Below are 16,016 nucleotides of genomic sequence, written 5' to 3' on the forward strand. Positions count from 1 at the left end.
AAGTCAGGTGTTTTATGTAAAACAGCCAGGAGGAGGCGCCCTAATTCATATCTACTGATGTCGTAACTTTCTTCCGACTCCAACCAGGCGAAAGTATTTGCATATTCCGGCGGACAAATATAGTGAAATATCCCAGATAAATTATGATTCTAATAAATACATACCAATCACGAAAACCTTTCCACTGATATCCTGCAACACTGATAATCACAGAGAGGTGGGGTCCGGGCGAGGGGGTGGATGTTGACCGCAAGTGGGCAAACTCTTCTAAGTGGGTGGTCTCTTTAGAGCTACGCTGACTGTTCTCGACTATCTCTTAATGTGTCTGAGAGTGGTACAATGACATGAAATGACCACTTTCAACCATACCGTGGGGAATTTATAGACTGGTCGCAACTGGGCACAAAATGTTTAGTTAAAAATGAATACTGTACAGTCATTACTGCACTAACCTTCAAGGTAATTTTGGAATATGCTTTATATAATCATATAAGATCTACTAATAACCATGCTGCTGTTCAATATGTTTCAGAGTTCAACTTTAATTAAAAATACTGAAGTAAAACATTTTATGTATTAGTCCTTAGAGACAGTGTTTGGGTAAATTAAGAATTTAAATCTGAGATTTACATCAGTTCACAGACATGCTAATATAGCTAAAAATATACAAGCAACTCTCAGGCTCTTTGCATTTGTTAGGAGCTTTACTGTGTCTGTTGATATTTAATAGGGCTTCATAATCATTTATTCAGTGGATGTATGGGAAAAGATGAAACGGAGCCTCGACATTCAAAGAGGGAGGATCTTGACAGAATGATTTCTCAATGAAAGGGAGGCCTCATTAGCATGACAATTGTGGGAACTGAAAAGGTCTACTTTCCATGAACACTGTAAAAAAAATAATAATAAAAGGGATTGAGAGCGAGAGAATAAATAGTTCTATTACCCACTGATGAGTGACGATGCCTTGCATTTATTGTTAAAGTTCTTGGGAAAATGTGTCATCAACCTCATTAGATGGACACATGAGTGTGTGTGCGTGTGTGTGTGTATGTGTGTGTGTGCGTGTGTGTGTGTGTGTGTGTGTGTGTGTGTGTGTGTGCACTGAGCTGTGTAAAAAGTTGCTTTACGAATGAAGTTTTATTGACTGACTTTAATCATGAATCAAAATATTTAATTACTGATAACACTAATCTGATGCTGGGCAGTATAAATTAAATAATCAATAATAACCAAGCAACAAAATCATATCATATGGTAGACTGAACATTTGCACTTTTATCTTCAGTTTCAATGAAGATTATTAGCAGACTTGGGTTCATAAATACACCATCAACACCCAAGAATCAAAACGTACCTGAAACCTAATATAATAATTAAAAATAGCTAAATATATGTAAAAGCAGTCAGGGCAAAATAGAAACAAGTTGTTCAAGATACAGACTGTAGCCAATGCCAGGGCTGGATTAAAGTGGGGGGTGGGCCCCAGGGAGGGAGGTAGTTGGTGCCCCACCCACACAAGTTTCTTTCAGGCATGCAAATCACAATTGAGCAATAGTCATTTAAAGATATTTAGACCTTATTTACATGGAAATAAATGTATCAAAATGTCAACAGACTTTTAAAAAAATTCTCCTGATAAAACAAACAAACAAAAAGATTATATCACAATACTTCACTTTGCATGGGCTTTTAATTTTTCTTTGGAAATTTGTGGAACTATACATCTAAAACCATCTGTCGGTACTCTACCCTGTTTTAAAATACATACAGTATAAACTTCATTCTGCAAGTATTAATTTTTTTTTGCTTAGTATTTTATAGATATGCTATTTATTTGTGTACATGTTTAAATGTTCTTTTCTTTAAAATACCAAAATGTACACATCACTTGGTGTTTTTTGTTTGTTCGATAACGTCGTTGTAAAATGTTATGGAATAAAACAATTCTTAAGATATTGGGATATTATTTGAATAAATAAATAAATAAATAAATAAATAAATAAATAAATAAATAAATAAATAAATACTGCAACAAGGACTAACTTTTCAGGTTTCTTGCAGTCAAACTGTACCTTTAAAGCGTCCTGTCCCATTAGGAAGTCGGCCCCGCCTCTGACGCCCCATGGGCCATAAAGTTTGATCCTGCCCAAAGTTTAGACTCAACAGGATGAAACTTTTTTCCCCCTCCCGAACCAGTGAGGAGCGGTGATTTGCTCAACATTACTATGGTTTTTACTGAAAGATAACCGAGGATAGTTCGGATTTAACCGTGTGAAGAACCGCGGGGTCCTGTCAGCCAAAAGTTCGTATTGTTTTGTTTTTTTTCGGTGTTTTGCGGTTTGCCTCTGCGGTTTTTACTTTTAACTTCCATGAGCGGGGGCGACAACGAGATTCCAGAGTGGAGTAGATATGCGCTTTGTTACATTAACAAGAATGCCAGCAGGAAACAACGGGGAAACGCTGCTTTTTACTGCAGATTCTGACAGCTAACACACTTTGTAGCAAAGTGACAAACTTTTTTTTGTGTGTGTGTTTGAAGTAAACTTTTAGAATGACGCTGGATACGCTTTACTGAGACGCGTCGAGATTTTCCAGATTTCCTGCTGCGTGTCAAAGATTTGGGGATTGGCTCAAGTTTCTCTTTGCCGACTTTCTGCGCTATAACTTTTTGGGACACTTGGGGGGAGGGGGGGGAAAAGTTTCTCCGACAGTTGCATCTTTTTTCTTTTCCTTTTTTAAAATTTTATTTGGTGGGGGAACATGGATCCGAACCAGCACAACCCTCCAGCCGGACACCAGATCGTCCACGTACGGGGCGACTCGCAGACTGACCTGGAGCTACTTTTTAATAGTGTGATGAACCCGAAAAGCTCCAACGTTCCCGCTTCACTGCCTATGAGGATGAGGAATCTGCCGGACTCCTTCTTCAAGCCCCCAGAGCCCAAGTCCCACTCCAGACAAGTAAGCCCTCCCTGCTTCTCTCTGCTTAGAAATCCCGATTAAAGCTGGGGCCTTCCCGTGGGCCTTCATTACGTGACTCATCCACTTCATTTCATGTAATTTACTTATTCTCACACTTTGTTGTCATTTTCAGGCGTGCATACTTTTTTTTAAATCTAAATGTTCGTGTGTAACAAAACGAAAACATATTAGTACATCTAACAAACGGCGCATTTAACGGAATATGTATACATTTTTGAAGACATGGGTCTAATTAAAGTTGGACGATGTTGTTTTCCTTTTAAAAATAAATGAATTATAAGAGATTGCGTGAACTTAGACGTCTGTTTGTGAAAGATCAATAATATTTATACTTTTTTGCGATTTTTTTTTCTCCAATTCCTTCCCATCTCTTCCCCCATCCCCCCGCCGAACTCCCTCCTTGAAACTTAAGTTTTATAATTAGTGCGCATGCGCAACAGTCCCTGACTCCATTCTCCAGGTCAGTAGTTCTGAAACTTCAAAACAAATTCCAATCGAGTAAATGCTAAGTTTTCTAAGTAGCAGAACCGCACTGACAGACAAATAGAAGTGGAATAGACTTGATCGGTCTATTGTGGGATTTTATAAAAGCAAATCAAAGTAGAAACAGTTGGGACTGCAAACGGACAGCTACTGTTGTAGCAGACTGTTTTTACATTTTAGGTTTCATTTTAAGGGGAAAAACTTGCTCATAAGTCCTCAGTCTCAACCACAACCTTGCACAGATAATCACTGAGCATGGACGGGTGTTGATGTCAGTGTTGTCTCTGAGGACTACACCAGTGGCATCCTCTGCACAATTTTGAGAATTGTAGAATCTTGGATGCTTGTTTACATGTGTAAAAATAGAAGTTTCTCTTATATCATACTGAGAAAGAAGCAAAATTTTTCATTGCATTTTATCGTTTCACTTATAAGATGGCAAATCTTAACTAGAAAATATTTGAGTAGAAATACTACATTCAGCAGCCAACACATCCTTAACTTTTAAAACACTCTTAATTGGATATTTTTACACCATCACTGGACTCTTGACATTAACTAGTAACTAATTGTGAATGTGACTTTGCTCATCTGGTTTGTCCTTCTAAGTTAAAAAGAAACGACGCATAAGAACTGGTTTGTGATTAATTCTATCCTAACAAGGTGGCCTGTAAATCTTTACGCTGACAACCACAGCTAAGGTGCGCCATTCATTGGCAACAACTGCCTCGGGCTTCAGATGCTCCACTTGATAGCAAGTTGCTGCTGTTGCTTAACTAGTTGGAGCATAAATTTTGACCAAAATGCCTTAAAAACCTGTTTGAAGAAGATGGCATGTTGATGAGGGGGGTTATAGCTCCAACAGACAAATTTTCAGCCAAAAGTCTATTGAAACTAAATTTTATTCAGACTGTATAATTTCTGTTCTCATTTGACACCTAATTCAACGAATGACTCAACCAACATCGTCGGTTATATTCCAATCAAAACGTTTTGGTAAGACGATCAAACCAAGGCTGTGAATGTCAGAACTCAACCATTATTGAAAATTGCATTCCCACTTAATAAGCTTCCTGATTTTTAAAGCCGTCTAAAGTCTCATTTTCATAGTGCTGTGTACATGTAAACAAAACGTCCTGAGACAAATTCTAAGCTAAAAGACAGACTTGTTGAATGGTTGTCGACTTTCCTAACCTCTCCACAGGCCAGCACCGATGCTGGAAGTGGCGGGGTGCTCACCCCCCACCATGTCCGAGCACACTCTTCCCCGGCCTCCCTGCAGCTGGGAGCCGTTTCTGGTGGCTCGCTCTCTGGAATGGCCTCCGCGGGCGCCTCTCCTCAGCATCTCCGTCAATCTTCTTATGAGATTCCCGACGACGTGCCCCTGCCAGCAGGGTGGGAGATGGCCAAGACTACCTCAGGACAGAGATACTTTCTTAAGTAAGTGTACTTGCAGCGAGTTTCTTTTCTGTTTCTGTTTTTTTTTTTTTTTTTTTGCAATCTTCAAAGACAATAAAAAAGAAGGAATTGACAATTTTGTAGCTCGATTTGCACATCCTTATTGAAAACTCTATAGTTTAAAAGTGGAATAAGACCAGAGTAAATTTTAGAAAAGGAGGTTCAGTTTCACCCTCCCTTTTTTTTGACACTGACAAATGTTTTATCTTAGCTGGGGTTTCTACACAATAATGCTTCACCAGCATATTATCCAAAATGTACATAAATGTATCATTTGTTTCTAAATATATATTTCATGTGACACAACTTGCATCTGTAGTCTTAAACTCCATATGGTGCTGTTAACAATTTATTTAATTTAAAGCAGTTTTCTTACAGTCTAGGCTAACGATGGCACTAACATGCAGCGATAAACCTGACCTGCTGACTCTGGTTTTGGCCAATAAAGAAAAAAAAAGTTGCTTTGCTTTTAATGTCATAAAATCTATTGATTAGTGTTTCAGCCCCAAAGCTGTTTCTTATTATCAAAGCCCAGAGCACAGCGAAAGCCAATGTATTCTTTATTTAACTGGAGACTTTATTATAAAGGGTAAATAGCACATAGTAAAAATACAAATTTATTAGATGAACAAAATGGTATACATGGATTTTAATGTATTTTTGCAACAAATATTTTGTAATTGTGTAGAATTTGCTGTACAAAACATAGCTTGTTTAAACCGTAGCAGTCATTTAAATAATGCAGTGATCAGATCAGGACATCCTAACATAATAGTTGGCAATAATTTGATGATGTTATGCCATGTTGGTAAATTTTATATTGCATCCATTTCAGGTCAGGTACACAATATTTGATTCACAAGAAAAGATAAGATGTTAGTAGTTTTTGTTTGTTTATAGACTATTTCAGAGCAGGTTTCACTCATTTACATATTATGGTTTGTCTAATTTGTGAAAAGTAAAAAGCATTGAACATTCTCCTTTTTGTTTTCATTAAGGCTAGCGACTTTAATGCGCAAATGTTGATCAATTATTACATAGATTTTAATGTTGAAAATTTTAGCACAATTAATCCCATTTCTGTTTTGTAACATGCAAAAGTCCTGAGCCGGAACCTTTCTGTTCACGTTTCTGGTACAGCAGCAATACTGGTGCACAAGCCACATCCGCAAACGGAGGCGGAGGACCAAACCGCTCAAGTCCCACCACTTTTCTTGACTGATGGAGATTTCCTAAATCTTGAACTGTTCATTTTTAAAATCTTTTTTTAATGTTAAGATTTTATCACTCTGAAGTATTATAGATTTTGAACTAAATATGATTATATAGTTCCAGTTCATTCAATGGGATAAAAACAGACCTGTAAATTAGCGCAATGACGAGCTCTGAAGCTGATGTTAACTTTTGCATGTATAGAAGCTAACGGTTAGCTAGCTTTGGTATTTTTGTAACGCTTAGAAGAAAATTTGATTATTTTGTTTTTCTGGAAAAACAAACACAAAGTTGAGCCTAAGCGTAATACCTCAGTAGCTTGTTAAGGTTAGAAACTTGTCATGACAACCGGGCATTTAAATTCCTCACATTTGTTACAGGTCTAAACATTTTTACCTCTCAGTAAAGGTCTCCTTCTCATACTGCAGTTCTCTTCCATGCATTGTGCTGACAATAACATTCAAATTATCTACAGTGCACAATAGTGGCCAGTGTGCTCAGAGACAATTGCAAAAGTTAGATTGTAGGTTATTAAATTTGGTGGCGTCTGCATACGAGAGAAGCCTTCAGGGACCCTGCTGTATGTGGAGTTCCTTTTCTTGGTCTCAGGTTTCAGTAGAAACAATGGACCACTGTAGTTGCCCCAGACAGCAAAAGTACAGACAGTCCCGCTATGCTCGTCTCCTAACCCGCAGATCTTCTCCACATGCAAAGTAAGCTGGTAGGTAGCTAGCAAGTTCACAAGAACATTTTATTTTGCCACAAAGCTGAAATGTAGAAACGGAGTGGGCCATTTTTTCTCTCTCCCTTTAGCACTCTCCATATTTATAAGTTGTTTGAATGATTTGCTGTGTGTACGGATCATTTGAATTATTCATAAAGAAATGATGTAATGTCAACAATTTATGTTAATATAAACCAGCCTTTGTGAAATGTTCCAGACCTTTGTGTAAGCGCTGGAGCTTATGTTTGGAGACGATTTGAGCTCAGTAGATATTATTCCTGCCCCTTTTAAAGGCAAAATGTTATGGGTTCTTAGAAATGTTATCCAGCAACACAGGAGTCTGGTGGAAAAAAAAAAAGAAAAGAAAAACACGACGGCTTCAAATTTAGTCAGATCAGGAAAAATCGTTCATTTCCAGATGTTTTAAGGTCATACATCTGGCGAACATCTGGTATTTCTTTTAATGCCGTTCTTCTAAAACTGTAAAATCACAAAAAGAAGAGAAAGAACAAAGCAAGAGTAGCTGAAAGGAGGCATCGCCCTTAAACGCATAATATACACAGTTTACCAATATTTGATTCACTAATTAGGCTTTGCACATGTTTTACAGAAATGTATATATTTTTGCTGCATAAAGTTTTGGTTCACCGGGGTGTAAAGTGTAAATAATTCCCCAAGTTGACCTAATCATTCATACATGCCTTGAGTATTGATCTGCTCTTTACAAATGTGGTGAAAGAGAGTCGCTGTCATTGGAAGGGGTTGCTGTGGCCTGGTGACATCAACACTCAACATTTTGGCCTGCCACCAAAATGGCATATGTGGTGGAAAACTACGCAATGCCATCCTTAGTGCACAATTCGAAACTGTGAAATATGGTGGTGGCAGCATCATGCTGTAGGCATCTGCACCGGTACAGGAGAACTGGTCAGAGCTGAAGATGAATGGAGCTATAATACAGAGGATGCTGGACGACCACTGTAAATATGGAGATTGAGAAACTGTAGGAAGACTTGGGAAATTGATGTTCAGAAATGTTCTCCATTCAAACAGACTTGGCTTGAGCAGTTCCCCATCTTTTTCATAGAAAAAAGATGTGTAAGGGAACATGGTTGTGGATATTTTCATACCATCTCTAGATGTAGGCCCTCCTATGCAGCTGCGACATTCATATAAAACATTGGACCAGTTGGAGTACTTCTCTATGATGCCCACAGTTGATTCAGATTTCAGTGAAAGTGTGGTAAAGTTCAGACTGTGTACTTTGAGATGATGGAAAAAGTGAACTAGGAGACAAAATGGGGGTTTAAAAGAACTGACATCATCAGTGCAATATTTGGAAATGTTATCACGATTGGGCTTTCCCTAAAATCAAATTATGATCACATCGCCGATGATCTTTAGCTGCCTGCATCTATTCTAGAAAACTGTTCTAGAATACAGTGTTGCGAAATCATACGTTGTGATATCGGTCAACAAAACATTTTTATTTTTTTCCACAGTACATATCCAGGTTACTGTTCTTTTTTTTTTTTTCTTTTTCACTCGACAGCCTGACTGCACCTTAACCCTTTGTTTTGGAACTGGGCGGTTGACAGTCAGCTCTGCTGCTGGATTATGTGGAAGGATAGTCCTAAACTGTATTGTCTTTTTTTTAATTATTATTATTGTTATGCATTAAGGAGGGTCAGAGAGCAAATCTGTGAGTCAGCGTTTGCCACTGGACTGTAGGGCTGAAAATGAATACACTTACTAAGACAGGATTTAAATGTATTGTGATGCACATTGTTCAATAAATAAAAGGTCATAGTATTGGTTCTACATTATATTTCGACACCAAAACAATATTGGAGGTCTCCCGATTTTCAACTAGGTGACTGGTGACGCATGGTTAAATCTGTTGCTTTAATAAAATCTGATAAATTATCATTTCACCCCTTCCCCAATTCATTCCCTCTGCTTCACACACGCCTTGGCATTCTGTCTCGGCATATTGAAGTCATTTGGAAAATTTTGTAGCTTGCCACATTTCCTTTCTTTATTTGAGACACTCAACATACAGGGAATATACCAAAATATGATGGGTTAGAACCCTTTAAACACACCATAATAACTGAGGTACCTCCAGATGTTAGGCATGAATTATTGCCATTGCATAACCCAATTTTCTTACAGCAGACTGTTGTGAAAGCTCATTACCCTAAATCATCATCTGTCAAAGCAGATGTGAAATATTTAAAGTGAGTACAAATTGAATCTTTGGCAGAGATGTACTCATCTGAATTTTGTGGCTGATTGTCGGTTAAGTTTTATTGTAAAGTTGTGACCTTCCAATATTTTTTTTTTCTGATTCTGATTCAAGTATCAGCAATAAGAACAGCATTCTGAATATTTTACTTCCCTAAGCAGTGATTGATTAAAATATAAGCTCTAGTCATTTTGTCTTTGTTTTGCAATGATTATAAACTGTTTTTTTTATCATTTTACATCAACAATTAGTGATGTTTACACAACTCCCATCGCAAAAACGTCAGTCTCCATGTGTTGCGTGAAGCGCTTTACCTTAACTGCCAACATTTTCAAACCCAGCTTGTTGAATGACAGACATGCTAAAAATCATCTTATTACAGACGACGATTTATTTCTCTGGGCTTCTCTAACATGGTGGATACAAACTGCATCATAGCAGAAGACTATATGAAACGAGCGTACGGCCAATAGTGTGAGATGACACGGTATTGTACTTGCTGGACAGTGCGTTGACAGAACTTTAGAAAACTGAAAATTTACACTCATGTTTTAATAAAGAATTTATCCTCGTCAGAAAAGAGGCCCGACTATTCTAACTGCACAGAAAGTTTTCTGGACTGCCGGATTTCAGAAAAGCTGAGTTAAGATCTCTTGTTTCAGCTGGCGTGTTATGCAACCGCAGTGATTGTTCCACTGAAGATTTGTGTTTGAGCGCAGAAAACGCCAGAAGACGTCCTCCAAACAGCACACATCAAAGAGCAGATACTCGATCTGAAGTAAAGGTGGCCTGGCCTCGGCGGAGCTGCTGGAAAAGACACTCTCCTATTTATAAACAGCCTGTGCCTGACTAAGACGCATTGCACAGGGAGTGAATCAGGAGTGTTTGTGTGGGTGGGCCAAGGATGGATGAACTGGTGGGGGTGGGGAGTTGGAGCATCTAGGAGAGCCGAGCAGCGGGCTCACATTTCACTCCTCTGACTGCTGTTGTCCAACGAGATAAATCAACTATGGGTGAAAGTTTTTTTTTTTTTTTTTTAAAGACGCGGCGTCTCTTTCTTTCTCGGCTGTTTATTGGTACACTGCGGGTACTGATTTCCTTCCCGAGAGTCTCCACAGCCCCACGGAGATTCCTCCGTCCCTCTTCCCTTTTAAAAGTCCGCCTCAGTTTTGGGGTGAATGGAGCCGTGGCTCTGCTGTGATGCCTCCTTTGTGTCGGCGGAGTTAAATGGCAGCCATGTGGCGATGACTAGACGACGGTCCAGGAGAAACTCTGGCCCTGTCTTTGTCCCAGCAGTGTAACAGTGATCTTTATTCAGACCACAGGCCTGTTGAGACTCATGTGAGCCTTCCCGAAATAGACAAATGGCTGACATGCAGCTTAAAGATGGCGGAGGAAGAGCAGCAGCTGTAAGATGTTTCACCATTTCTCTATACCTGAACGTTTCCGATCCGCCAGCCTTTTTTTTTTAAATAGAGTAGCATTAGCATGATCAGACCACTGAAATGTTTCTCAGTGAAACAAAATTCAACAGCTGATTGGAAAAAAACTTCATCAAGAAAAATAGTCAAAATCACAACGTCATTGCCAGGAAAAGGTAGCCACAGTCTTCATGGAAAAAAGGATCTAAGCATGAGCTAATCTACTAAAACATTTTCTTTGTCTCGTCTGTTAAATAAAAACAAAGACTGGAAGACTGTCAACAAAGTCTGTTGACCTTTCTTCCAGCAGTTTACTCCGGCCTTTGATTTGTGGCTGCGGGGGCACCGAGGTTGGGTCACCTTGCTCGGTGCTGGGACAGCGAGGCGGGGGCGGTGGGGCTGGGGAGCCCCACTCTTCAGGGCCGGGTCATAAACTAATGAAGGTTTCTAATTTAGACACACCGGTGAACTTAGCGGGGTAATCACCGTTTCCGGGGCTTATTAAATGCAGCTTTGAAAGGGCCTTTTAGTCCGTGGGAAGTCGGCCCTAAGCAGAGGAAAGCTTTGAGGGAGAGGCTATTGTGTGCCCTCAGGGGCAGGTAGAGCTCTGTGTTGATGGACACTTTTGTCTTTTCACACTTGGATTTCTAAATGTTTTTATGGGCCTGGTTTCCCACAATTGGGGGGGGACTTACCGTCTTTTCTATTTGTTTAAACAGTGACAAAGACTGATCAAATAAATTACTGTAGTGTGGTTTGATGAATGCATTCTTTCACCACAGTTTTTTTATGGGGTTTTTCACACCTTGGTGGAGAAACAGTTTACCTTTGAGGAGAAAAAATAATTTAGGATTCGATGAAGCTGAAAAGCGGCTAATTACTCAGTGAACGTCTACCTGTAAACTTTCATAGAGATAATTTACTAATAATTCTTTTACATAAGTGAAATTAACCATTTATGATGTTATAAATGAAAGTCTATTGGATGTTATTTCCTATGTGAAAATGATCAAAATGATTAAGCATAAAGGGGAAAGTAGCTGATTCTCAGACCTTTGCGAAGGTTCATGACCTCAGTTTCATGAACTGAATCAGAGCTGGTTTCTCAGCCAGCCTGTTTTATAGATGCACCCCGACACAGCTAACATCTACAGTCATCCTGTCTGCCGCTCTTGGAGGTACAGCCAATCTGATGCAAGGAAAATGAATGCCGTTCATAAATTGGTGACTTTGCAAATGCATGCTAAGTGCATGTCAAGTGGCATTGCATCCAAGTATTTCAACTGCATCATTTTCCTCAGAATGTTTTAGATATGGCCTATAAAATGGCAACATTTTTCACAAATATGGAGTTGAGTTCCATAGAATTTATTATTTTTTCCTTGTTCAAGTTATCAAAAGTGTTTTTGATTTTATTTTATTTTTTTTGACCTTGGATAATCTAAAACAGATTTTAGAGAGGGTCTTGTGGCAACCATAACTGTACCCAATCCACAAGTTGGATTCCACATTTAACTGTTTTTGAAGCAAAGGCCAAGTGGTCGGTCACAAATGGCGGTGGGAAGACTGGCCTAGAAGCCTGTGTGAAGGCCTCATTTGGGGCAAATTTGTGTTTGACAAACTTTTGGTTTATTGACCACACACAGACAAGAACCTTCCTGTTCAACTGTGGCCTGTCAGCTCGGTACACAAACGGGACTGTGAGAAAGTCAGGCTAGTGTTTACCGAAGTCTTGATGTAACACCTCTGATTCAGACATCAGTGCCTCCACTGTCGCCAAGGGCATCTCCACAGAGATGCAGTATCTGAGAAGTGGATTCTCCAAGGTTGGGCTTACCATTCCTAGAAGTACTCACCCTCGCATATGTGCAACAGGATGAGAACATTTAAATTGTTGTATTTATCTGTTTAAAAAAAAAAGAAAATGATCTTTACCTCATGTCTTTCATGATAACATATTTGATTGACAAGTATAACCTTAAAACAAAGCTTTTTGTGGTTTCCCATCTTTTGAACTCCTGAACAATAGACGGCTCAGTCCTGGTACTTTGTTGATTAGTTTCCTCATTACTGCGTTTAATGAAACAAGCCGTCCTTCAAAGAGAAACTTAAAGCCACGCCGGGGTCACAGAGGTCGCCTAAATAATCTCCCTTGATGATGTCCTGCTGATAGAGAGGCAGCCAGGCATCCCCAGCCAACCAGAGAGGATGTGGCCGTCCTCGTCTCCCAGAACTGATCACATCTGGCCTCCCCTCAGTGAACTCTGCACTCAGCCGCCTCAACCACCTTCCAAGCCTGCTCTCCCAGGGTGGAGCCCCTGTGGCCTGAGGAGTCCATTTTTAACATTTTGACAACTCAGCTATGGGAGTGTTTCATCGTTGCTGCACTCCTACATCCCCACTCCCCTGTTCTACACCAGAGAAACATCGATATAAACATCTGCCTTCTTAACGTTTAGATCCATCAGTGGAGCAAACATTCAATCTGGTTTCAAACTGCTTTAAACCCTGAAGATGATTTATTTTCTGCACACCACTAGTATTAAAGCCGGGTGTGGCCAAGACCTTTAACCTTAATTTGAAATGATGGTGTTTCCCAACCTCCAGTACTTTCACCAGAACTTTTAACAGAAAATGTGCGACATTTTAAGTTGGGACCAAATCCTTGTGAGTGGAGAAGAATTTTGAAAATTATATCCTAAATATTTTGGGAAAGTCAAAGTTAGTGCTGACTAGAACGGAGAACCTTAAATAACATCAACAATGATGGCAAACTGACAATTTAAATGATGGATTGTATCAAGAATCCAACTTTTTTTTTGTATCAAACATTGTAAGCTGTAGCAATTTTAAAAAACTAATCTTAAAATGAAACTGTTTGATAAACTAGGGGAAAACAAAACTGAGTTGTTTACTCATATTAAAAGGTTAAAGTGAGGCACTGGACAGAGAAGTTTGACTGCATGGCCTTTACTATAATTCAGTTCACAATTTAAAAATGCTTAATTAATTCCACAGTTTCTCGTATAATACAGGATTCTTCAGAGTTGTTGTAGATACCGACAGCTGTGTACAGGACGACTCTTCCTTCAGTAGAAACAAACTGTTTTATGAAAGAGGCAACAGGCTCTTTCTGTAGTCTTTTATGAAAAGCCTCACCTTATTAATTCCTATTTAATGTTTTGAATTGTCAGTTTCAAGGACAACTGTTAAAACTGATTAAAAGAAAAAAGCTTTGGCATCTTAGAGATCCACCAAGGCGCATTGGTAAATGACTCAAAATTATTTAAAAAATTTGACCTTTGACCGATAAGAGAATACAGTTTTCCAAACGACCTTTGTGTTTTATAAGCAAAGCTATGTGATGTGGAAGTTGTTTCTGAGCAGAAAATACTGTTATTCTCAACATAAGTTACATTGCGACAAGTTTGCTGTTCTTATAGGCTGCAGAAGAGTGAGAGAGAGCAAGACATCAGCAGGTAAAATGTCAACTTTAATATTCTCCTTGTTTATTGCAAAAACAAACCATTTTTTTACTGTGATTCTTCTCTTACACAGATGGCATGATGTCACCTTCTCTCCTAATATAAGTAATAATAAATGACATCTTTCAGGAGGAAAGTTAGGAAAAAAATACAGTTCCTAAAGACTAAAATCATCATTACCAGCAGGTTATAACTTTACAAAATCCTTTTTGAAATTGGCCACAAAATTGTTTTTCAAATCTTTTTAAGAAAGAAAACCTCCATTTACTTTCAAAAGCATTATCCTTTATATCCACTGCCTGTTAGATTTTTAGGACGGGCGCAGTGGCAGTCTTGGAAAGCTTCTGACGCTGTCAGAGACATGTGAAGGCAGCAGGGAGCAGTTGTGACTGTTGCACTCAATGTTCATCAGCAATTCCTGACAGCAACTGGTGGCCTCCAGCCGGCCCACCAGTTGCCATGACATTGTTTTGTTTTATGTTTCACCCATGGGACGTGCTGTATGGCTGGCCATATACGGAGCGGTTCCGGGCAGCTATGATTGAATGGGTTATCTTTTAGTTTTAAAAGCTGGTGATGAATTACTGATTCCTAGTAACTAATTAACCCGGTTTTTTTTTCCCCACATCTAGGCTCTTTGAATACAGTGCAGTATTGAGTTGGAAGCACTAATAATGTCTGGATTTCATCAGACTTTAGATTATCACTGCCCTCGTTTTGAACTGAGGGCTTTGTTTATAACCGTTTCCACAGACTGAGATACAAAAAGTTGGTATCCAGACAAAATGTAGTATCTAGGAAAGTATTTTTATTTTAAATATTTGCTCTAAGATCTTTGCACAAGTTTGGAAAAAAAAATCACATGTTTTGGAAAGGTTGTTCATTTCCTTTTCTTCTTTTTTTTTTGCGTTTGTTTGCCAAAATGTTAAGACCTCTTATTTACAATAAGCCCTTCCTCCCATATCCCACTGCTTGGCCACTAGTCTGCTCCCATAGTCTCTGTTCTCTGCCCTTTCTGTAATTTGTCTTTAAATGGAGGAAAAGCAGGATAAACACCATAACTGTGGCAAAACTACAAAAACAAGGCCTGTGAAATTTCAAATAGATTCTGTGTACGAGCCTTTTATGCACTTTTGTGCAATTCTCACCAATTCACAAGACGACCAACAGGATGGCAGATTAGAACAAAATGAGTTCTAATCACATGGTTAATATTTTTTACATGCAGATTATCAAAACAACTTTCAAAAAAACAAATTTAACAAGTGGAGACAATTTAAAGAGCAATAACTGTAAGTCAGATGTACTTAAATGAAGTATTTCAGGTAAATGTATTAGTAAATGCTTGTAAATTTTCTGCTTCTGTTTTCCAGCATTGGTAGGATTTTTTTTTTTTTAATGATTGAAATGCAGTGCTTAAAGAGTAAACACTTTATTTCTAGTTTTTTCCACCAGAAAATATGACTTCATAATCAGTCGCATTGCTAGGATTGTTTTTTTCAAAAATATGTCATCTGCTGCTCAGTTATTTTGACTCTCTAGAGTCAAAAAGGTTGTGACAAATTTTTATCAAGACAGAAAGGTGACTTTTATATAAATGGGATTTGTTTTCTAGGGATTGCACATGTAACAACGTTACATTCATTATGTGAAATTGGAAACTCATTTTTCCTTCTCGTTGTTTCAACTCTTTTCCATGTGACCTGACTTTCTTAAGGGCCACCTTCAGTTGGAGTAGCTGCAGCTCACTGTGTGTAGTTTGTGATTGTGTGTGAGAGAGGGAGAGAAAGAGGGCTGGGGGAGGGGTCAGTAAGGGATTTGGCAGCTCCTTTGATCAATAAAGCATAAACAAGAGGGGGGCTTCAAAATGGGTTTCATTGTGTCAGGGGGAGGAGTTGCTGAGTCAGGCCCACTCGCTCTCTGGTCTGGGATAGAGAGTGGCCAGGCAGGCTAGGATTACTGGACTGACCAAGAGAAACTTTCTGAATCCGACTGCGCCC

The 16,016-nt window shown here is 38.9% G+C and overlaps 1 protein-coding gene across 1 annotated transcript in view; it reads left to right on the forward strand.

Annotated features, from left to right (window-relative positions):
• The first annotated feature begins 2,148 nt into the window (after nucleotides 1–2,148).
• The window catches only part of yap1 (Yes1 associated transcriptional regulator), a 31,009-nt gene continuing 17,141 nt past the window's right edge, over nucleotides 2,149–16,016 (forward strand). Inside the window, exons 1-2 of the mRNA XM_088011650.1 lie at nucleotides 2,149–2,964; nucleotides 4,673–4,908. Of these exons, the coding sequence (XP_087867776.1) occupies nucleotides 2,764–2,964; nucleotides 4,673–4,908 (437 nt within the window). The 5' untranslated portion in view covers nucleotides 2,149–2,763. The remainder of the gene's footprint in view (nucleotides 2,965–4,672; nucleotides 4,909–16,016) is intronic.

The sequence above is a fragment of the Poecilia mexicana genome, unplaced genomic scaffold, assembly GCF_051168715.1.
Source record: "Poecilia mexicana isolate PSO_F unplaced genomic scaffold, ASM5116871v1 scaffold_13, whole genome shotgun sequence".
Taxonomy (NCBI): domain Eukaryota; kingdom Metazoa; phylum Chordata; class Actinopteri; order Cyprinodontiformes; family Poeciliidae; genus Poecilia; species Poecilia mexicana.